Source organism: Halichoerus grypus, chromosome 1, assembly GCF_964656455.1.
Source record: "Halichoerus grypus chromosome 1, mHalGry1.hap1.1, whole genome shotgun sequence".
In the NCBI taxonomy this organism is placed as follows: Eukaryota; Metazoa; Chordata; class Mammalia; order Carnivora; family Phocidae; genus Halichoerus; species Halichoerus grypus.
The window spans coordinates 203,657,489-203,680,249 of NC_135712.1; the positions used below are offsets into that span (position 1 = coordinate 203,657,489).

At 56.3% G+C, this 22,761-nt stretch overlaps 2 protein-coding genes and 1 non-coding gene across 3 annotated transcripts; all 3 read right to left on the reverse strand.

Annotated features, from left to right (window-relative positions):
- Positions 1–1,018: 1,018 nt before the first annotated feature.
- SLC5A5 (solute carrier family 5 member 5) lies at positions 1,019–12,952 on the reverse strand. The gene is made up of 15 exons (XM_036093962.2): positions 12,569–12,952; positions 11,687–11,752; positions 11,293–11,344; positions 11,029–11,096; positions 10,094–10,248; positions 9,129–9,269; positions 8,918–9,047; positions 7,765–7,853; positions 6,915–7,027; positions 6,767–6,837; positions 6,236–6,322; positions 5,973–6,166; positions 3,953–4,077; positions 3,123–3,238; positions 1,019–2,046 (listed from the first exon to the last, which is right to left on the reverse strand). The coding sequence occupies exons 1-15, from the start codon at positions 12,923–12,925 to the stop codon at positions 1,894–1,896; spliced, it is 1,917 nt and encodes a 638-aa protein (XP_035949855.1). The 5' UTR covers positions 12,926–12,952; the 3' UTR covers positions 1,019–1,893.
- A 6,326-nt stretch (positions 12,953–19,278) lies between these two features.
- On the reverse strand, positions 19,279–22,761 carry RPL18A (ribosomal protein L18a). Its single transcript, XM_036093963.2, has 5 exons — positions 22,635–22,761; positions 21,146–21,325; positions 20,402–20,531; positions 19,646–19,755; positions 19,279–19,426 (listed from the first exon to the last, which is right to left on the reverse strand). The coding sequence occupies exons 1-5, from the start codon at positions 22,650–22,652 to the stop codon at positions 19,334–19,336; spliced, it is 531 nt and encodes a 176-aa protein (XP_035949856.1). The 5' UTR covers positions 22,653–22,761; the 3' UTR covers positions 19,279–19,333.
- On the reverse strand, positions 19,897–20,029 carry LOC118536809 (small nucleolar RNA SNORA68). Its single transcript, XR_004917823.1, has one exon. It is a non-coding gene; the product is annotated as a small nucleolar RNA SNORA68 (small nucleolar RNA).

Here is a 22,761-nt window from a genome sequence, read left to right on the forward strand (position 1 = left end):
ATAATGGAACAACATGGTTGGATCTCTAAAATATCAGACAAACCAGCTTGCTCTGCCTTAGCCCCTCATGCCTCTTCTCACCTCCAAGTTAGGTTCTGCTCTGAGTGAGCACCACTAACCAGTGGAAAGTCTGCTTCCCATGCTACTCGGTCAGTGGTGGAAAATTTGCAAGGGTCCCTTTTAAGTCCAAATCTAAAGGTCTCCAGAAAACAGCCTGTACAGAGAGCCAGGTCTCTGAGGGGTGGAGAGAGGTCAGATCCTGAGGTGTGTATTAACGTCCTGAGCTGCCATAGCTTAAAATAATAGATATTTATTCTCTCCCAGCTCTGGAGGCCAGAAGTCCAAAATCAAGGTGTTGGCAGGCTGTACTCCTTCCGAAGGCTCTAAAAGAGAACCCCCTCTTGCCTCTCTCCTGGCTTCTGGTGGCTCCAGCAATCCTTGGTGTCCCTTGCCATGTAGATGTGTCAATCTCTGTCTTGGTGTCCACATGGCTGTCTCCCTATGTGTCTGTGTGTTTTCTTTTCTTATAAGGACACAGTCATTGGGTTGAGGGCCCACCCTAATCCAGTATGACCTTATCTTAATCTCAGTATACCTGCCAAGACTCTTCAAGTAAGGTCACATTCGGAGGTTTTGGGTCTTGAATTTTGGGAGGACCCTATTGAACTGAGTAGGGGATGCTCCCTTGGGGACCACAGGAGCCATAGCAGGTATGTGAGCAGATGTGAGTGCAGCCAGCTCTCAAGGTCCCAGAGACCCCAAGGGACTGGTGCAGGGACAGTGTGGAGGCTGGCAGGGTCCAGGCAGAAAGGGCAGTGGGGAGGGAATGCTTCAAGAGCAAATCAGGAGGGGGAGAGAAGCTATGTGTCAGGGAGGGCAGCATAATTCACCCCGAGATGGCAATTATCACCTCACTCTGATGCTTAAACACCCAGGTTTATTCGCTCAGTCTTGGGGCAAGGACACTGAGATTCACACTCATATCTGACTGAGGAGAGCACAGAACATCAAGCGTCAAAGTCCGTTTATTGAATGTGCGTGGATTAAATCTCCATCCAAAGTCAAGCGTGTCCCCAGGACATGGGTTTGCCCAACCTATCTGACCCTGTCCACCAGTGACATGTTGGCAATAGACCTTCAGCATCATGCAGCTCCCAGGTCTGTCCCTGCCCAGACCCGACTTGCTGTAACCTCAGGCCACCTCACTGAGCCTTAGTTTATTCCTCTGTGAAGTGGGTTCATGCTCCTTAAAGGATGAGATACATAGTGTCCAGGCATTAGAGGAAGATCGAAAATGTTATTTCTCCTTTATCCTCCCTTCTTGCTCCAAAGGTCAGGGGCCATGTGATGTCTGACCCTCCAAAGGGAGGAAAACAGGGAGGCGGTGAAGGTGGAAGAGCTGGTTTCCCAACTCTCAATGAATCTCTGGTGTGCTCTGTGACCTTGGTCAAGTTGTTGCCCCTTTCCAGGCCTCAGTTTCCCCATCTGCAAAATGGGGTGCAGGGGGTTGTGCCTGAGGACCTCCCAAATCCTTGCTAATATTCAGACATGTTCCAGAGAAGCACTGGAGACTTTCTCAGACCTTAATGTTGGGCCTGGAGTTTTCCCATGTTGTCCAGAGGGGACTCCAACATCTTTCTATTGTACGTAGAGAGAAATCTGGCTTCATTTTGGGGGAGCAGGCAAGGGTGCAGCATCTAAGACTAGGGGCTGGCTGGAAGGGGGCTGGATAAAATGACCTCCCAAAGGCAGGGCTTCACCTCTTTCCATAGGGCAGGGATCCCAAACTCATTTGCATAGGACACAGTCCAGCCAATTGGAGCCCGAGGCTGTTCTGTGGCCTGGGATGGCCCACCCTGAGGTTCCATCCCAGGTGGTCAGTCCCCTGCTGGCTCAGAGGTCTGTCTCCCGAAGGTCATGTGCACTGCTGGGGGTCCAGGAGCCAGCTCCATTCACCTCCTTCTGCCCCAGGAAGAGCAGATGGTCCTCGTCAGTGGGCAGGAAGTCAGGAGGCCTCTTGGTTCCAGGGGGCAGTTCGTCAGCACCCTGGAATGAAAAGAGAAGAAAGACACTGTCAGAGATCCATTCTGCTCTGTGTCAGCTCATCCTCCAGATGGGATCACTAAGGGCCTAGAAGGACAGAACCTGGGCAGGGTTGCACAACTGTCCCCTTGGTCAGTGCATCAGCCAGTCCTGTCCCTTCTGCCTCCAAAACCTCCACCCGCTTCTCTCTCTCCCCCAGTGCCCACGTCACCTATAGTCCAAGTCATCAATGCTTGCAAGGATGCCTGCCTCCCTCTCACTCTTTCTGCCTGCTCCCCTTCAAGAAAATAAATATGTCCCCATAGCAGCTGAAAGGAGCTTTAGAAACACTTCAGCCAAATCCCTTCCCTCTCCATACCTCCCCTTCTCGAGCTTCTGGCCTCAGCCTTTGCTCCTGCTGTACCCTCCATCAAGAATGCCCTTCCCCCAGATCTTCCTAGGGCTGGCTCCTCCTCCTTAGGGGCTCTATCTCTTACCTCTTCCAAGAGGCCACCCTCATCACAGTACCCTGTTTTATTGTCCTTATTACCTGCTGAGATCTTACTTATTTCTCAGTTTAGCTTTCATCTGCTCCTCCTAGACAGTGGACAAGAACCCCAGCCCAGAGTAAGAAATGAGAAAATGAAACAGGGATTTCAAAGCAGAGGCAGGTTTGGATCAGGGACAGCATTTTCCAAATTCAGGGCATTCACATAGCAACCACACGACTTTGGGTGAAGTTGGCCTACCCCCGGTCATGTTTCTCATGTAAGATTTTCTCGAAGTTGACTCACTTCTGAATTAAGTACTTTTATTTATAGAAGAGATTTTAAATCAATACCTTAAAGGTAAACCGTTTCACCTGCCACAGACTGGATGTAATCGAAGGAAATGAATAGTGTGAAATTCTCAGTCTTTGTTAAAGGGTGTAATAAAAAGTGTTGAAGACACGTCAACTCTCACCCAAGCCTTTTCTCTGGGAGACGCTGAGAAAGATGGTGACTCACCAATTCCCTCCCCTGACTTATGGCCATGCCCAGGGGACCCAAAGTCACTTCACTGTACCTCCCCCGGCTCTGGGAGCCAGCCCTGTGACTGACCTTCCCCAAGCTGTCATCCAAGGTAGCCACTTCTTCCTTGGGGGCCACCGATGCTGTCTGCCGTGCAAGATCCCACCACAGCAGCCCAGGACTCAAGGCACTGCGCTTGGTGGGGCCTGTGGGAAAGGGAGATATTTAGTGAAGAGGTGACGGGAACTGGAGAGGGAGGGGGAAGGGAGAGCTCTGATGGGTTCCAATCCCAGATTCGATAATGACCCACTGGGTACCCTGGCAAGCCTCTGCCCTTCTCTGGGCTTCAGTTTTCTCATCTACACAGTGAGGGGATGTAATACATCAGTGGGTGGTTCATTATTTCCCCAGCATCTAGAATAGTGTCTGGCACAGAGAAGGACTCAAGAAAGCCCTGGTGAATGTAAAGTCTGAGACACAGGAAGCAAGAACAGGTACTGTGATCACTATTGATTTCTCTTGATCTCTTTCCACTTCTCAGTGGCATTCAGAATTCCCGGAGGGACACGGAGTGGCTGAGGCCCTGCTGAGAAGATATTTCAGCACAATGGACAGCGCCTCGCGGCTCCACCCCATATCCTCTAGCAAGGACTTGGTTTTGGAGGCGGGGGAGACTAGAAAGGCAGGTTGGGGCAGGGGGGGGGGGCTCAGTTTCTTCTGCCTTCGCAAAACGGGACCAGCCCTGCAAAGTGCAGAGTTTGTCCCGAAGGCGACACAGCATAAAGGGTGCTGATGCGTCGTCCAGCACGTGGTGGCCATTTGGCTGACGGGAATGTCCTTCCTCTTCTTCCTGCCCAGTGGGTCCTGGAGGCAGAGGGATTCACAAGGTGATCTCTGAGAAGGCCATACATCCTGCTTACCTGTCAAGCAGCTGACGAGGGCTCCACATAGAACAGTGCTCAGCGTGCCCAGGGCTCCATAGTAAAGATAGGAAATGGCATAGAAGCTGTCAGCTAAGGCGGGTCGATCAAGGTCCATTTCAGGGCTAGGGGTAGGAGAGGTGTGCATGAGTCCAAAAGCCACTCCCAATCTGTTCATTTCCTCCCATCTCCACTGCCACGGCCTAGCCCAGTCTTCCATTATTGCTCACTCAGATGTGCGCAGTAGCCACTTCTCTTTCTCTCCAGCTAACCCACTTCCACCCACAGGTGTTCTCTACACACAGCCAGAGGGAGCATTACTGAAATGTAACTCAGATTACTTCCTGTCGGGCGCCTGGGTGGCTCAGTTGGTTAAGCAACTGCCTTCGGCTCAGGTCATGATCCTGGAGTCCCTGGATCGAGTCCCGCATCGGGCTCCCTGCTCGGCAGGAAGTCTGCTTCTCCCTCTGACCCTCCCCCCTCTCATGTGCTCTCTCTCTCTCTCTCATTCTCTCTCTCAAATAAATAAATTAAAAAAAAAAAAGATTACTTCCTGTCACTGCTCACCACTCTCCACGGCTCCCTATTACTCTCAGAATCTACCCAAATTAAACTCTTAGAAGAAAACATAGGTGTGCATCTTTATGATCTTGGATTTGGTAATAGTTTCTTAGATCTGACACCAAAAGCACAAGCAACCCAAGAAAACATAGATAAATTAGACTTCATCAAAATTGAAATCTTTTGTGCATCAAAGGACACTATCAAGAGATATGAAAAGACAACCCAGAGTGGAAGAAAATATTTGCAAATCATACATCTGTCTAAGGATCCAGTGTCCAGAATACATAAAGATTTAAAGAATATATAAATTATAACTCAACAATAAAAAAGCAAATGAACCAATTAAAAAATGGGCAAAGGGTTTGCATAGGCATTTCTCGGGGAAAAAAAAGATATAGGGGTGTCTGGGTGGCTCAGATGGTTAAGCGTCTGCCTTCGGCTCAGATCATGATCTCCAGGTCCTGGGATCAAGCCCCACATCGGGCCCCCTGCTCCTCAGGAAGTCTGCTTCTCCCTCTTCCTCTGCTCTTCCACCCCCACTCGTGCTCTCTCACTCATGCTCTCTCTCTCAAATAAATAAATAAAATATTTTAAAAGTGTTTAAAAATAATTTAAAAAGAACTTCTATATGATCCAGTAGTTCCATTCCTAGGTACAAACCAAGAGAAATGAAACCATATGTCCACACCAAAACTTGTACACAAATGATCATAGCAGCACTGTTCACAGTAGCCAAAAAGTGGAAACAACCCAGATGTCCAAGGGATGAATGGATAAACAAAATGTGGTCCATCCATACAGGGAATATTATTCAGCCATAAAAAGGAATCAAGCCCTCATATGTGCTACAATGTGGATAAACCTTGAAAACACCAAAACCAAAACAAAACAAAAACCTTGAAAACATCATGTTGAGTGAAAGAAGCCAGACAAAACAGGCCATATATTGTATAATTCCATTTATAATAAATGTCCAGAAAGGCAAATCCATAGCAACAGAAAGCGGATTAGTGGTTGCCAGGGGCTGGAGGGAGGGGGAGATGGGGAGTGACTGCTCATGGAGATATGGGGCCTCCTTGTGAGGTGATGAAAATGTTCTTGAGTTAATGGTGATGGTTGTATAACCTTGTGAATCCACTAAAAACCACTGGTTCATTTAAATGGTTCATTTTATGGTCTGCAAATTATATCTCAAGAGTAATAATAATAAAGAATCAGACCAAATTCTTCTGGCTGGACCTCATCTATCCTTCTCGGCCCACTAAATACACCCCATCCTCACTAAACTAAATCCGACCTCAGGCCCTTTGCACTTTCCCTTCTCTCCACCGGGAATGCCCTTCCTTCACCTCTTCCCAAGCACATTCCTCCTTTTCATTCAAGACTCAGTTTCAGAGCTCCCCTCCCCCACCACACCCTCTCAGGCCACACCCACCCTTCTGAGCAGCCCGCTCACCTGGGGTTCCTGCTGGAGGTGTTGGTGGCCAGGAGCTGGCCCAGGAGGCCAGAGGCGTTGGCTGAGGGCACGACACAGCCGGCAGCCGATGATGGCAGGACTCCCAAGGACTGGGTGCTGGGCGGGTATAGAGTGGCGCCCACGGCCACCCACAGCGAGAGCGCCAAGCCGGTGGCCAGCCCAGAGAGGACGCCCTGGGGGCAGAGCCCAGGTCAGGGGAGAGAGGCCATGCGCCCTCCCAACCCCTAGCCGCCCCCACTCACCAGCGTGTTGCAGGCGGGAAGAAACATTCCCAGGATGAAGGCTCCAAGGAGGGGGCCGCTGATGACTCCCATGACGGTGAAGGAGCCCTGTGAGAAGGGGTGGGGAGAGGGAGCTGAGGGCAGAGCCATCCCACCTCTCCTGGCTTCAGTTTGCTCTCTGGGAAAGCAAGACCTGAGTAATTCCACTGTGGACCTTGAGACTCCGTGCTTGTTTCCCTAAAGGGGACGGGACTCCCTGTCCCTGTCTCTCTCCCCCGTGTTGGAGGCAAAGACGCGGATTCTCTCTCCTGACAAATTCTGGTCCCACCTCCGAGCCAGGGCGAGGCCCTCCTTGCCTCCAAGCCCCCCGCCCCCCCCACCTCCCACCTCCCATTGCCACCAGGCAGGTGGCTGCACAAAGTATCAGGCTGGTGGCATCGGACAAAACCCAGTTCTGCCACGAAAAGTAGGACGCTCTCTGGGTTTCAGTTCAATGCAGACGATGCCATGCTTCTTGTGGAGATGGGGCTGGGTCAGGGCGGGGGGGCTCACCTGGAGGACGCCTCCCCCCAGCAGCGAGGACAGAGCTGCCACGATGAGACAGGCTGAGCCATAGATGAGTGCTGTTGCAGATGGGGGGTGGCATGGTCAGCGGGGAGATGCCCCCTGTCCCCCCCCAACCCGAGTTCCTCCAACTCACAGAGCCCCTTGGAGACCATTACGAGTCTCTGGGGTGCGAGGCTGGGCAGCCGGGGTTTGATGAGGTCCTCCACGGTGACTGCAGCCATGGCATTAATGCTGGTGGAGGCGGTGCTGAGAGTGGGGTGGGGAGGGTGGTCAACAGGCCTCCTCAAGGGCCTGGCCACACACACACACCCCCGGGGTCCACCTGCTGCGGGAGGCCCCAGCTGCTCATACCATCTGACTTGCCAGGACCCCACCCAGCCCAAGGGCAGAGGCATGGGTGACAGAATTCCCCAAGCGTGGAGGAGAAGTCCACCACCCCACCATCCACGCCCCCAGACCTGAGACACCCCCACGGGAGCAAGGACACCCCTGACCAAGGACACGAATGACACAAGTTCTCATTACACAGCAATCATAGGGTGCTGAGAACTGCTTGGGACCCTGGTCACAACAGGAGCAGGGATGTGCCAGAAGTCACGGAGTATTTGAAAACACTAGAATGTGAGGCCCCTGAGGGCAGGAGTGGGGGACCACTCGGTCACAGCTGTGCCCTGGGATTTAGAACGGCAGTGCCTCCCACATATGCACATAGTAGGTGCTCAGTACGTAGTAGGTGCTCAATAAACATTTGTTTGGGGGCAGAAGGCAGGAAAGAAAGAAGGGAGAGGGGAGTCGGGTATGGCCCTGCCAGGTGATAAGAAGGTGAAAACCCCACAGCTGGGGTCCTTGTCCCCAGGGCGTGCCTTCTGCTGGAGCCCACCTGAGCTGCCCACTGGGGACCAAGCAGGAACTGTAATGATGGACATGCCCAGAACGTTCTATCCCACAGAGGGGCAGCTGGGTGAGCAAGGAGGGCTGCTCACCTGAGGGTCCCACTGTAGGCACAGGCCAGAAAGAGCCCAGGGACTCCAGGCAGGTCCTCGAAGATGTCCAGCACCAGCAAGGGCATGTACTGGTGGGGGTGGGGTGGGGTGGGGCAGAGTCTGGGGTTGGCATCCAGGACAGCAGCACCCCGAGGACGAGGGATTCTGTCTGTCCTCACACTGCATGTCCCCAGGGCCCAGTGCAGACCGGGCTCACAGCGGGCACTATGTGTGTGTTTGTTGATTGACTGCGTGCCCTGGGATCCCAGTGAGGCAGAGTCCCACGTCATCTCTGCTTTACTGATGAGGACAGTAAAGTTAATAGGTGCAGTCCTTGGCTGAGGTTGCAGTCAGGCAGTCCAGGAGCTGACCCCAGCGGAGGACAGCAGACGGGACAGCCTTCCATCTTCTGCTGATTCTGAACTGACTCTGAACCAGGCATGGTTGGCCCTGGTGCTGCCCCTGCTCACCTTTGACCTCAGGCAGTTGCTTCCCACCCACTCCAGCCCCAGTTTCCTCATCTGTAAAATAGGGGCCATGACAGCCTTGGCCTCATCATGTTGAAGGGTTTTATGGGAGACTAACTGCTTGTGAAGGGAACAGCATGAGGCACAGAGTAGGTGCTTAGGTCATGAAAGCTGGTGATTATTATTATCAACACTATCATTTCATGCTGAACCATGGTCCCATCTCCTCCTTAATATCCCTCAGGGAAGGCCCCTGGGTGGCTCAGTTGGTTGAGCGACTGCCTTCGGCTCAGGTCATGATCCTGGGGTCCCAGGATCGAGTCCCTTATCGGGCTCAAGTCGGCTTCTCCCTCTGACCCTCCCCCCTCTCATGCTCTCTCTCTCTCAAATAAATAAAATCTTAAAAAAAAATATCCCTCAGGGAGTTTCTGACTCTAAATCTGAATGTGCCCCTCCCCTGCTCGCCCACTTCCCCTAAGGCTCCCCATTGCCTCCCAGCCCTGTCTTCCCTGCTCCTTCCAGATCCTCCTCTGTGCCAAGCTCTTGCCTGTCCCTGGACCTCTGAGCAGGCTGTTCTCTCTTCTAGGAATGCTGTTCCATCCTTGCTCCCAGAGATTCATCCATGCAGAAGTTCAGAATGGGGGTGGGGAGGGCAGGAGTGGCCTAGGAGCCTGGGCCAGACTTACCTGGTCCGGGGCAGAGATACGCCCTGCAAGGAGAGGGTCACAGTCTACATAGATCGTGAACATGATGATGCCACAGCCAGCAGCGCTGAGCACGATCAGGAACAGGCCCAGCTGGTTGATGAGCAAGGCCCTAGGGGGAGGGGCAGCCTCAGGCTGGGGAGGGGGGCAGCTGGTCCCAGAGGCCCCCACCCTGCCCCTCCTAAACACTCACAGCTTGGCCTGCTTCTCTGTGCGACAGGCCACATAGCGCTGCACCTGTGCTTGGTTCACGCCATACATTGAGAGCCAGACCAATGTGCCACCCACCAGAAAAGTCCAGAATGTGTAGCGGCTCCGCGGGTCCAGGTCAAAGCTGGATAAGGGTGGGACAAGACAGCCATATGGGAATGCCACATTGACTTTGCCCTCCCCAGGGGCCCAGATGGCCATTCTGAACCTTATGGGCCTTGAGGGGACTTTTGGGGTGGGTTTTGAAGTGTGAGTAGGAGTTTGCCAGATTGAAAATTTATTTATTTACTGAGTCGTCCATGTATGCATTTAAAAACCTTTCTGGGGAGCCTGGGTGGCTCAGTCGTTAAGCGTCTGCCTTCAGCTCAGGTCATGATCCCAGGGTCCTGGGATCGAGCCCCACATCGGGCTCCCTGCTCTGCAGGAAGCCTGCTTCTCCCTCTCCCTCTCCCCCTGCTTGTGTTCCCTCTCTCGCTGTCTCTGTCTCTCTCTCTCTGTCAAATAAATAAATAAAATCTTAAAAAAAAATAAAGAAACAATGGCTGAACAATTCCCCAAATTGGGAAATATATGGAAATCTTGGGACATGAAGCTTAAAGTCCCCTGTAAGATTGAATCCAAAGAAGACTTCACCAAGACACATTATAATAAAAAAAAAAAAAAATTGTCAAAAATTTTAAAAAGACCAAAAAAAAAAAAAAGTGTCTGTGCCCAGCTGGGACCTCAGAGAGTCGTCAGTCTCCAGTCTGGTCTGGGGGACATGGTGGGACAGATGGAGGGATGGGGGCTAGGGCAGTCTAGAGAGGGGAGGCACATGTTTGGTGTGTGGGGAGTCTGGGAAGGGAAGCAGGGAGGGCTTCCTGGAGCAGGAGCATTGGTTGGCTTCTCCCAGGGCAGAGGGATGTCAGCTCCACCTCTTTGCAGGACCCTCTCTACGGTTTTACTCACTCCATCAGGTTCATCCGGGAGTGGTTCTGGGCAATCTCAAACATGTGCCTGGGCCCACCCACCAGCATGATCCCGCGGGCCAGGACAACCCAGAAGCCAGTTAGCATCACCACGACCTGGAACACATCAGTCCAGACCACAGCCTTCATGCCGCCCTGCAAGATGTGACAGACGGGGAGGCAAGGGGTCAGATAGGGATCTGTCTGAGGCCAACCCAGTTTGGCTTTCAGCAGTGGCTGGGACTGATGCCTCTCTCTGCCGGTTTCCTCATCCGGAAAATGGTGTTGTTGTGAGGATTTAATTAGTTCGTATGAGGAAAATCTTTGCAATAGCACCTACCACATACAAGTTCAGTGAGTGAATGAGTGATGGCTGCCAGCATTATCATTACTACTATGACGATTGTTCTTAGTTATTGCTTTTACCCTTCCAGCCTCCATACCGCTGCCTTCCCATGGGAGCCCCTTGATTTGCCTTTGGAGAAGCCCCTTCTCCCTCAAAGGCCATCCACTGGAAGCCAATCGACTCCCAGCTCCAGAAATAGCCAACCAGAACATCTTCCCCAGCCCCCCAAACTTCTGTGACTGGTTCATCCTGCACACTGGGGCCAGCCAACCGGAACCCTCCTGGGACGTTTGCCAGCCCATCCTGAAATAGGAACTCACTTTCTGAGCTGATGGGACCCCAAGAGATGGGATAGGGGCCCAGAGGACGCTGTTGTAGCCCCTGGGTCCAGCCAGTCCTGAAGCTAGCATATCCCTGGACTCTCAGCAATAAGTCTTTCAGATGACTTGTTATTAAGATGAGGAAACAGAGGCCCAGCTGGGATGCAGGTTTCCTCAGCAGAAAGGGCAAGTAAGGAGTGGATGATGGCTGCAGGGTCTCCCCCACCCAGTGGGCATGGAGCCCCCACGTGGGGTGGGGGTGTCACTCACCACAGTCGTGTAGAAGGTACAGATGGCCCCAGTGGACAGCAGCGAGGCCCAGATGTCCAACCCAGTCACTGCACAAGGAAACCCCTCCACCATTAGGCCTCCAGGCAGGGTGCAAACTTGGCCCCTAGTGTCTAGGCTCCTCATCTCTTCGGGATTCTTCCCTCCCCAAGTCTCTCCTGGGGCTGCCCCTCCCCTCTCCTTCGGTCTAGTCTCAAAGGCTTTGCTCCCTCCCGCTCACCCTCCCGAGATCTCCCAGAGTCAGACCTTGATTCAGGATGAGCGCGGGGGCGTAGATCACGATGCCAGTATACAGCACCTACGGGCAGAGAGCCGGGACCAGGTGAGGCCCGCGGGGGACGGGAAGGGGGTAGGGAGAGAATGGTGGTGGCGGAGCTTGTGGTGTCCGGCCAGCAGGGGATCCGGAGCAGGGTGGGGGCGGGGTCAGGCCGGGCGTATGGGGGAGGGTCTTCGGGCCGCAGGGGGCGGGGCCAGAAAGGTTGAGGATGGGCCTGGGAAGGGCCTTACAGGATGGGGGTGGGACCCACAGGGCGGGGCCGTGACGGAAGGGGGCGGGCTGCGGGCGGGGCCGACGGAGACCCGGACCCGGGCGGGATCTGAGCCGGACCCTGAGGGCGAGGGCGGGGCCGAGGCCACTCACTGTGGCTACCAGGTACTGCAGGGTCCCGCAGAGCCGCACACCGCGGCTGAAGCGCAGCTCCAGGTACTGCAAGGAGGAGCCGAGGCTCGTGGTCACCTGGACAGGTCCTACCCAGGAGATCGAGGCCTCTGGGGTACTTCGCCCGCCCTCGTGGCTTCTGCCCTCCCTCCGGAGGCCAACTTCTCTCTCCACTCTTGCCCGTGGGGGGCCCCCGCCAAGCGCACAGGTTCCGATCAGTGTGCACACACCTGTGCACACGCGCCATCCCCGCATCCCCGCACACCAAGTGTGCCCAGGAAGACGGATCCGTCAAAGGTGCACGTTCTTCCGCCCCCACTGGTGGCTAATTGGTCCCAGGGGGGTGGTGCCGCTCTGAGTCAACAAGCGGACTCTACACAGCCTGTGGCCAACTGTTCTTGGTCGCCTACTGTCTACCGGTCATGATTTTAATCACTTTACCCCCTGCCCTGGAGGGAAGTCCTCTTATTAGCCCAGTGAGACACTTGGGAGGCCCGAGCAGAGTAAGCGGGGAAGCCGGGTTTCGAACCGTTGGCCCCCTGTCCGGCGATCGCTCGGCTGTGCGCCCGCCCAAGCATGTGGGGGGGCAGGTTCGTGCCTGTCCACACTTGGTGCACACCTGGCTCAGCCTTGCGCGGGCTTCCACCGAGGAGAACCAGGACGGCGGCTCCTCTTCCTCCTTCCTGCCCCTCACCCCGCTGCCTGGGGCTACTTCCCAGAACCCTCCGCACCCGTCTACCCCGTTAAAGCCGCAAGGAGCCCGGCGGCGGCCCCCTGCACAGCACGTCAAAGCCCCAGGACCTCCCGGCCACATCCCTGCGTTCTCAGCCAGGCAGGTCCTGCCTCCGGGCCTCTGCCCGGTACCTGGTAGGTGCTGGTGAGGCCCAGGCGGTAGAAGACGGGCATGAAGAGCTGGGCGGTGAGCAGGCAGCTGAGCAACTGTCCCAGGCACATCCAGAGGAACTTGAAGCCGTAGCGGTAGGCCTCGGCGGGCACGCCCAGCACCTGGACCGCCGACATGAAGCTGGCGGCCAGCGAGAGGCCGACGGGCAGGGCGGCCAGGCGCCGGCCCCCGGTGAAGAAGTCCTCGGCGCTGCGCTGCCCGCCCCGCGCCAGCCCGCCCCACAGCCCGATGCCTGTGGACACCAGCAGCATGAGGGCGAAGACCGCGTAATCCCAGGCTCCGAACGTGGCCCGCGCTCCTGCCTCGACGACCGCCATGAGGTGCAGGTGCGGGGGCCAAGCGCGTCCTCGGCCCTTCCAGCCACCCCGCGTGCCACCCCCACCCCCCCACCCCCGGTAAGGGAAACTGGCAGCGACCGAGGAGGCAGGGCTGCGTGGAGATGGGAGGATGCTTGGCCTCTGCAGCGAGACCGCACACCTGTCTCCTTCGGCCCCTGGAGGGAGGGAGCGGAAGGGACTCGGGCCGGGGCTCCCTGGGCAAGGAATCTGTGGATCCTCGCTGCGGTCGTCTGCCTCCCTGTCCCTCCTCTTCGTCTACGCGTCTGCCTCTGCCGTCTGTCCGTCGGTGCACCTCGCCTCCCGCTCGGTAAGGCTGGCTCCTTGCAGCGGTGCGTCGGCCGCCCAGCCGTCGGTCCCTCTCCCTGGGAGCTGTGCTCGGCGCTCGGACCTTGACTGGACGTCTCCGTAGGCCTTAAAGGGGTGGCTCCCGGCGACCGGCTGTGGATTTATTGGGCTCCCGGGTCCGCGAAACCCCGCCCCTGGAGTTGGGGGCGGGCACGACCCGCACCCTTTCCGCCCGGGACTGGGTCAGATAGGCCAAGACCGGCCACGTGGGTGGCTGCTGGGGGTGGGGGTGGGGATGGGGTGCGGCTCCCAAATACCCCCTCTTACTTCGGTGGCACTTTCCCCTCACCCCGAGCTGTTAATGTCTCCCGTTGACAGGTGGGGAACTGAGGCTCCGAGACCGCATATCACACTCACCTGGGGCCACACGGCTGGAAGCCGTGGCTTCAGCATTCACATCCCCGCTGTGCTTTTGTACCTTAAGCTAAGGGGAGCTCACTCTCCCACAAGCCAGGGGTTCATTTTCTGGGTTGCCCTGCCGCTTGAGGAAAACTCGTTCTGCTTGGAACCCGCCCCCCCCCCCCCAACTGGCACCTGCAGCCATTCCCTTTCTTCAGAACCTAGCGGGAGGAAATCACCAAACCCCACCCCCAGGCTAAGCTGAGTGGGAGACATTGGGGTTCAGGTCCTAAATGCAGACATACTTGGGGGAGTCTTTGCTTGTCATTGTACCTCAGTTTCCCTATCTGTAAATGGAGATAAAGTAGCCCCTGCCTGCCCTGAGGAATAAATCGAGCCTACATAATACGAGCGTGGCACAGAGTAAAGCCTTCATTCATTCATGTCTTCATTCATTTGTTGTTTCCTGTGCCAAACACTCATGGAGCGTCTGTCCTGGGCCAGGTGTTAAGTGTATAATGGAGGTCATGGGGGAGGGACTGTCAGTGGCCTCGAATCCGAATAAATGGGGGGCCCATGACTCCTTGGGAGGGAGTGTCTGACATGTCCCCCATCGCGCAAATGAGGAGATCCAGGTTGGGGAGGGGAAGTCCCTTGCCTGGGGTCATGCCACCAAGGGACCCAGACACTGTCGTCCTGGGCCCTTCGCTGGTGCACTTGAGGGACTTTGGCCTCTGGAGGCTCTGACCTCTGGGTTCCAGTCCCGAAACGGGGTTCCCTCTTCCACAAGCGGGAGGGATGTAAGACCTCCGCCGGGTTGAACCCGAGGGCCCTGGAGTCCTGTCCAAGCCTCTGCCGCCTCCTGGTGGTCTCCGGCCAACTCGCGTCACTCCAGTTTGGTCCAGCATCTCCCATGCATCCCTTCGTGCCCCCTCCCACCCCCACCCCCGGCTCTCCCTCTCCGCGCGCTGGGAGGGGCCGGCCTGCACCCCCCTCCCCGAGACTGCGATAGGGCGGCTGACACCCGCCGTTGCCCACCAATATGCACTCCGCCACCCCGGCCAGGAGGGTGCGGAGAGGGCACTGAGTTCCTTGTCCTTCCCCCGCCTTCATTTTTTTCCAGGCCTGTATGCGCTGCACCCATCTGGAGAATCTGGTGGGAAAGGATAAATCCTGGAGGGGATCCCCTTCCCGAAAAGCCATGCAAGCGAATGCAAATATATGCAAATGGTTGCAGCGCGCACAAACCTGGTCCTCCCTCCCCAGGGAGGTTCTGGGAGTGGTTACCATCCCCACGGCCAGCCTGTCTCTTCCTCGGTGAGGTGGGAGGCTGCAGACTGACGCTTGGGCTGAGGCCCGATCATTGAGCACCTACTGTATGCAGGACCATGCACCTGCTGCCGGGGACACAGCAGGATCACAGGCACTTGACAATGACCGAGCCAGGAGGTGAACACACATTTCCGAAGCTGATGGTTGAGGAGTGAAGCAAAGTCAGAGAGGGAGCTGGCCTGGGGACGACTTTATGTGGGCCTCCGGGAGGGGAACTCTTGGAGGAGGTGAGTGCAGACCCGGCAGGCAGAGGATGAGCCAAGCTTGGAGAGATGCAGGGGGGAACAGCCAGTGCAAAGGCCCTGAGGTCAAGTGGAGTGAGCAGAGTGAGTGAGGACAGCGAAGGCCACAAGGGACCTTGAGCCTTGGCCAAGGGTGTGGATTTTATTCTGAGGGCGCTGGGGGGCCACTGGAGAGTTTGGAGCCAGAGGGACTTAATGAGATTTATAGACTCTGAAAAGCCCGCCATGTCCATGGCAGCGACCGTGGGGTGGGGATGGATTCAGAACGTGTTCTGGAATTCCAGGATTTGACAGGAGGCCCAGAGTTGGGAACCCTGAGGGGTGGGTGGGACCCTCTTCTCTGGGGTTGGAGGGGTACAGGAAGTGGGTTGGGGAGATGCAGTGGCACCTTCCCTGACTGTACAGTTCCCATATGGGCAGCGGGCAGGCAGGACCCCGTTGGTGAAGGGGGAGGGGCAGGGAGCTCCCTGACGGCCCGCAGCGGCGGTCTGAGCACCCGGGGCAGGAACGTCAGGGTGTTGCATGGCTATTTGCTGTGCGCACCCCTGCCTGCTGCCCGGGCACCCCCAGGGCTCTCAAGGCTCCCTGGAGACATGGCAGGGGTCGGGGTGAGAGGCTGTGAGCTACTCTGGCTCCAGCATGACCTTCTGGGTGTCTGGTCTTGAACTTCTCCCTTGCACTCAGTAAAAGCAAACCATTCTTTTTTTTTTTTTTAACATTTTATTTATTTATTTGACAGAGAGAGACACAGCGAGAGAGGGAACACAAGCAGGGGGAGTGGGAGAGGGAGAAGCAGGCTTCCTGCCAAGCAGGGAGCCCCATGCGGGGCTCGATCCCAGGACCCTGTGATCATGACTGAGCTGAAGGCAGATGCTTAACCCACTGAGCCACCCAGGCGCCCCAAAAGCAAACCATTCTTACTAATGGCGCCGTAGCTTCCTGTGAGAGTCCACCATTCTTAAGTCCTGAGGATCCCAACTGTGATTCTAGGATTCCATGATTCTCAGGTAGTCTCTCCTGGTTTCAGGATCCGGGTCAGGTCTTCTGGGGCCCCTGCCTGTCTTATCTTGCCTTAGTGCCTGCCTGCCCTTGCCGGATGGTCCTGACTCAGGAGCCCCTGGGGTACAGGGAGGGGCAGCTTGTGATCTCTCCCCCAGGGCTCCCAGTCCTGCCAGGCATGGCACCTGAACAAACACAGGGACAAGGCCTGGGAGCACCCAGCCAACCAGAGGGGTGTCAGCGATCCCGGAGGCAGGGGCCTCGTGGGCCTCACACCGAAGGGCTCATTATCTTATCTCCGGTTTTTGTTGTTCTTCTGCTTGGTTCATGCACCTCAACTATCTCTGTGGAGTGAGAGCTCAGTTCAGCAGTCCCCATCTCCGGCCAGCGTCCTGGCAACTGCCCTGTGCAGGGTTTGGTGGGGGGGAGAGGGGGAGATTCCCAGGTGGATGGTTACATGGTATAGGGGTCCGTGGGCGGGGTGGGTGGATGACTAGATGTAAAGTTAGGAAGCTGGCGCTCACTCATCCTCAGTTCAAAGGTGCCTCAATAAGGGACTGACCCCACCCTTTGGCTGGTTGGGGCAGAGCCCTCCCACCTGGTTCCCAGGCTGTAACGTGGATGAAGCCTTGACGAAGACCCAAGGTGGGGATAGGGGTGCACAGTGGGCCTTTGTGGGGCTGGGGCCTTCCACTTTCCTGGTGACATATCCTATCTCTAGTTCATCTTAAGTCTTCCCACACCCAGAACCAACCCGCCTTACACAGGAAGAAACTAAAGCTGAGTGGGTAGTGACCTGCCCCAGGCACAACCATTAGGGCCCACCTCAGGGCAAAGTCACGAATGACGATGGAAAGCCTCCAGATTACAGCCGAAGCAGGACTGGTGTTTCCTTCTCCCCTTTTCTCATCACACAGACACAGGGTCAGATACCCAAAGTCCTTCTACCTTGCTGCTCCAGTGTGGCTTCTTAATGGCCAAAGATGGCTGCTGGAGCACCAGACATTGTGCCTATATTCCAGCCAGATGGGTATTTCCTGGAAATGGCACACATTGCTACTGCTAGTATCACATTGTTACCCCTAAATGCAAAGAAGGCTGGGAAATGTATTTTTTTCCGTGGGTGGCATCACCGAGGAAGGAGTATTTGGGGGCAACTAGAGGTTTCTGCCTGAAGCCATAAAAGATTAATACCAACAAGGCAAAAAATTCAAAAATTCTAGCCTGGCCCCAAAATATACCTTAAAAAACATCAAGTGCCCTGGAAGAAAGAATTTGCACCGTATTTGGGGGAAAACATGTATTTTTTTTCCCACGTTTTTGCACCACATATGAAAGGAGCTTTCACAAAACAGTAACTTAAAAAATGACCAGCAGCCCCATAAAGGAGCCAAGGCCAAACAAATTGCGAGAAGTGCCTACTTCCTAAGAAGAAAAGGCAAATATAAATCCCCAAGATGGGACTTTTTTTTCAGCCATCGAAGTTTGCTTCTTATTAAATGCTATCGGGAGAGTAAATTGGTATGCCTGCGGGGTGGTGGTAGGGATCTTGGCAGGGTCAAAAATAAAAAACCTGGGTCCAGGAATGCCAGACCCAGGAGATTATCACTGTCCTTCCGCCATGTGGAGCGAACAAAGGGAAGGATATTCACTGGCTGTCCCTACCCTTTTCTGGGTTTGACTTCTTGAACCGGGGCCAAGCAGGGACACAGAAAAGCCACTGTCACTGGAATACACGTGTGGCTTACAAACTTCAGGGAGGCCAAACCAGTGACGATCTGGAACAGTCCAGCCAGGAGGCTCAGCAAGTGCAAAGGCGTGGAGGTGGGAAGGAACTGTTTCAGAGCAGTGGGCAAAGCAGCCAATGCAGGTCCAGGAAGCCGGTACCCTGTCCTCGGGTCTTTCTGGGGAAGCGGCTGGCTGTGCCCCAGCTCTGCCTCGGGCACTTCTCCAAACACAGGTGGAGTCTGAAGTGACCTGGTTTTCTGGAAACCACCGGGACTGATCATGCCAATGAGCCACCCCCACCTCAAGTGGGGGAAGAGAGGCTGGACCCTGGCCTGGGACACTCCAGGCCTGACTGCTCCCCAGGCCCCCACTCCACGCTGCCTTCTTGCTCCCTGGGTTTCTTCCCATTCCATGGCTCTCTGGAATAGAAGGCAGATCTTGATTGACCTTTGCCCCCAGGGCCTATGGTTGTCACACTCCAAGTATCGTCAACTGAGTAAATCTGCCGAGTGCCCTAACTTTCTGATGAGGACTCACTCAGTGGGCCAGGGCTGCCAAGGTCACACACCAAGGACAGACGCTTCCCAAGATCTGCCCTCCTAGCTGTGCTTCAGCCTCCTGATTGAGGGGCTCAGCCAGCGTGGGATTAGCTTCATGCCTGGAACTCCCCAGGGCCTCAAGTGGTTTCCTGGAGACAGATACCCATGGTGAGCCCTTGACTTTCTGGGGCAGGATCAGGGAGTCCTTCAAGGGGCCCCCACCTAGTAAAGGAGGAACCACCACAGCAGAGCACGCTCATGGCCCTCTCCGGCGCCCCCTGGTGTCTGCTCTGAGGATCCTGGAACCAAAGATAGGTTCTGAGCCTGGAGGGAAGAGGGGAAATCCCACAGGTGGACCAAAACCAACCCCATCATCCTGACTTCTTCTAGGCATCTGCCATCTGATGGCCACATCTCACCCAAACCGGGGGGGGCGGGGGCGGGGAAGCTGAGGCCCGTGTCTAACACGGAAGATGGGATAGATTTAGGGGCCAAACCTTGTGGCCTGCAAGGCACCCCAAAGCTCACACGGGAGGGCCACCTGATGGGGCTGAAAACCAGGCCTTCTGGCTCTAGGACCCTGCCCGTGACAGCCCCTTGCTGGATGAAGCCCTGGGGAGCTAAGTGGGCAGGAGACAGCTTGGGGGTGTGGCCTTTACCATTCTCGGGGCTCCCCTTCTGGAGAAATCAGGTGCCTGGGCCCCACTTTGAGAGAGGAGGACCCCTCCCCAAGCAGAGAACTCACAGCTTGGCTGTGCCCTTTTGAGTTCTGCAGGGCATACAAAGAAAACAAGAGTGTCTGAGCACCTTGGTTTTTCCGAAGAGTTTATTTGAGCAGACCTGGAGACAGGGAGGCCCTGCATCTAAAAGAAGGTGTTGGGCCTCTTGGTGGTGAAGCGTGGCTTGTGCTGGCGACGCAGGACCCGGTGGGGCAGCGGGAACTTGATCTTGGAGTCCTGCAGTAAGGACAGGTGGGTGAGGGGGGTGGAAGCCTCTCAACCTAGTCTGCCAGGGGCCACTGAGGTGTGGCCACCCCCCACCGGGCTCCTGCGTCAAACCCAGTGCCTCCCTGTAGCTCCCAAGGCTGGGGGACAGGGGAGCAGCTGGGCCAGCTCCATGTTCCAGGGGAGCCCCCCTCAGCCAAGCCCACCCAGCAGGGCCCCCAGGGCACTCACGTGGAACTGCTTGACGGCTGGTCGGCGGCACTTGCTGGCTGCAATCTCCTCCACCTTCATGATCTGGATCGAGTGGGCCCGGGCACGGTGTCGGGCGCCCATGTCTCTGTCTGCAGGGAAGGAGGCAGGGCGAATGTGCACCCCGGGGTCTGGGCATTCCTCAAACCTCCCATCAAGTGCTGGTCTAGAGGAACCCCAACTTGGGGACTGGGTGGCCGTAGTCTCTGGCCCCAGCAGGCACTGCTCATCAGGCATGTAGAACCTCCAAATTCACTTTGAGGGGCACAGCCACAGCCCCCCAAAGGCGACGAGATCCACTTGCTGTTAGCACCTCTGTTTAAACCGCTGCTATGAGAAGCAGCAGTTCTTGGGTTGAGGTGCTTGGGTTTGGGCCCTGGCAGGTAACCCGCCCTAGGAGCACGTGGGGATACCAGCACCAGATCCCCACAGACAAGGCCTGGGCTAGACTCTGGGTGGGAGTTACAGCTGCACGAGTGATGGACCCCAAAGGTCCACCTGCCGCCAGCTTCCAGAAAAAGATGCACCTGGAGCATCCTCTCCACTCCTGCCCCTATGCAAACACCTCTTCTGTGTCCCCCACTAGCACCCCTGGACTCCCCACCCCCCTAATCCCAGAAGCCTCTGGCATGTGCCCTGCCTCAGTCTGGGGGGCGAGGGGGGCGCAGGCCGACTGGGCTGCAGATGCCTGCAACAGGAGTCTAAGTGGGGGACTGGGCGCGGGACCCGGCGGCTTACAGCACTGGGTGACAGCGCCCGCAGTGGTCAGGTCCCGGTACTCCCGGTACATGTTGTGGGTGCCGCTGCGCGAGTCGTAGCGCAGCCAGATGCCGAAGTTCTTCACCCGCAAGGGGGATTTCTCGAACACCTAGATGCCAAAGACACTGGTGGGAGCAAGGGTGCCGAGCAGGCTCCGAGCCAGCTCCGATCCTTGCTGATCCTCTGCCCCAGGCCTCTCTTGCGCCTGTTTCCCAGGCCTCGAACCTGAGAGCGCAGGAAGGCAATCTGCTGTCCTGGACAAATTCCCATGGCCACAGGAGGGCGCACACAGCCGTCCAGGCTGGCGCACTTCCCCCATGGGGACCACCAGCTCAGCTCCTCCCAAACACTACTCTCCCAAGACTATCTGGGCCCCAAAGCAGCTGCCACCCAGTGCAGCAGTATGATGCAGAGCCCAGCGCCCATCACAGCAAACGTGCCCGGGTGACAGCACCTCTCCCCACTTCACACATGAGGCCCGGCGAAGGTGTGGCCTCAGCCCAGGTGTCCGAGCATGCCAGCCACACACTTCCTGGGCCCTGCGCGCTCTCATCAGGAAAAGGGCACTGAGGTATCCATCCCATCCCAACCTAGGGCTTAATTAATTACACAGGCGAATAAGCCAGGGGTTATGAAGTCCGGGAACTCTGTGGGGTGAGGAATGCCCCCACAGGAAGGTGTAAATCCACTCCAGACCCCACCCTGTTCTCAGACTCCCCGTACCTGCCCACAGTAAACAATTTCCCCCGAAGACTTCTTCATCTTTTTCAGCTGAGACACAAAGTACCAGAAGCGGGACTTGGCGACGACGTGATTAGGTGCAAAGATTCGCATGCGATACAGGGGCGGAGTGCGACATTTGGGGGTGGGCAGGCAGCGCCCCACCACCTTGTACTCTCGCAGCTGAAACAGAAACAGGGGTGAAGTGGGGCCCAACGCAGAGCCCTGAGGCAACTGTGAAGATTCACCTTACTCCCTTTCCCGAGCCTGGTGATAACTGGAATCAGGAGAGCGAAAATAGACTGTCCCATCACAGGGCATCCATGTGGAATCCCGGTGACTGCACTGTCCCAGCCTTCCCAGAACAAGGATCGAGGGTGGGAGGATTAAGATGCCTGGGTACCCTTTGCCTTGGCTCGGGAAAGCTGGGCAGGGCTGTCAATCTCGCTGTCCTTCCCTTTCTGTTTATATTCCTGTGAAAAAAGCCGAAGCCTAAACCTGCAGGCTCCTTCCTCCACAGCCACTTTGCAGCTCACATCTTCCCAAAGTCCTCTTTCACTCTGGGGCCCTAAGACAGTGACCAGCCTGGGATCTCACAGCCCACCCCAGGCAGAACGAGAACAAGAATCCAGTTCCCTCCCCAGCCCTGCTGCCATGGGACCTGCAGCTGCTTCAGTATTCCCAGCAGCAGCCCAAAGGGGTTTGGACTTCCCAGTGAACTCTACCTGTTTACACAGATACAAAAACAAAGATGTCAGCCAGGCCCAAACACTGCAATATAGTACAAAGAACCCGCCCTCAAGTAAATGACTCGCCATCATTTTACTAATATGAGGAGACAGCCCCAAATATCGCAAACTTGTCTCCTGCTCCCACCTCTCCATGTGACTAATCAGCCCCGCGGACCACCTGTTCAGGAGGGGACCGATGCAGCTGGCCCCTTTCCTAGCGTGTTAACTGAGGCTGGGGAGCTGTACAGGACCCACCCTGTTTCTCGGGAGGGCTTGCTCTTCCATCTCTGCGCCACAGCGCCCTCTGATTTTACCAAGCACTAGTCACAGCGATAAAGTTACCCGTGTCAGCTCGGGTTTACGGTTTTCTTCTACTTCTCACAACCCCGCCGGGGGAGAAGAAATATTAACGTTTCCTCCCACCACGTCCACTTTGCAAATGGGGAAACCGAGACTTGGAAGATCGACAAAGTCCCGTTGTTCGGAACGTCCAAGCCGGGCAACTTGTCCCTTCCCCTGGAAAGGAGACCCGGCCTCTCCGGCCCCCGCGATTTCCCAGCAGGCCGGGACCATGGCACCAGACTCCCCACGCGGCGCCCGCAATGGCCGCCATGTTGGCTGCACCTGGGGGCGATGGCGCGCGGCGGCGCGGGACCCAGCCAAGAGCGCGCTCCTGCTACGCGGCCCATGCCACCTGCCGGGGCCTCCGATTCGATCTACACTGCACTCCCCGGCCCCGTGCCCCGCCGCGCTCGCCTTACTGTTCCCGAAGCCTTCATGGCGCACTATCCGCTTTCGCCGCCACACAAGAAAGGAAGTGGCTACCCTAGCGCAGCCGCTCACCAAGACTTCGTTGCCGGAAGTCCCGCCTCCTAGAGGCCGCATGCC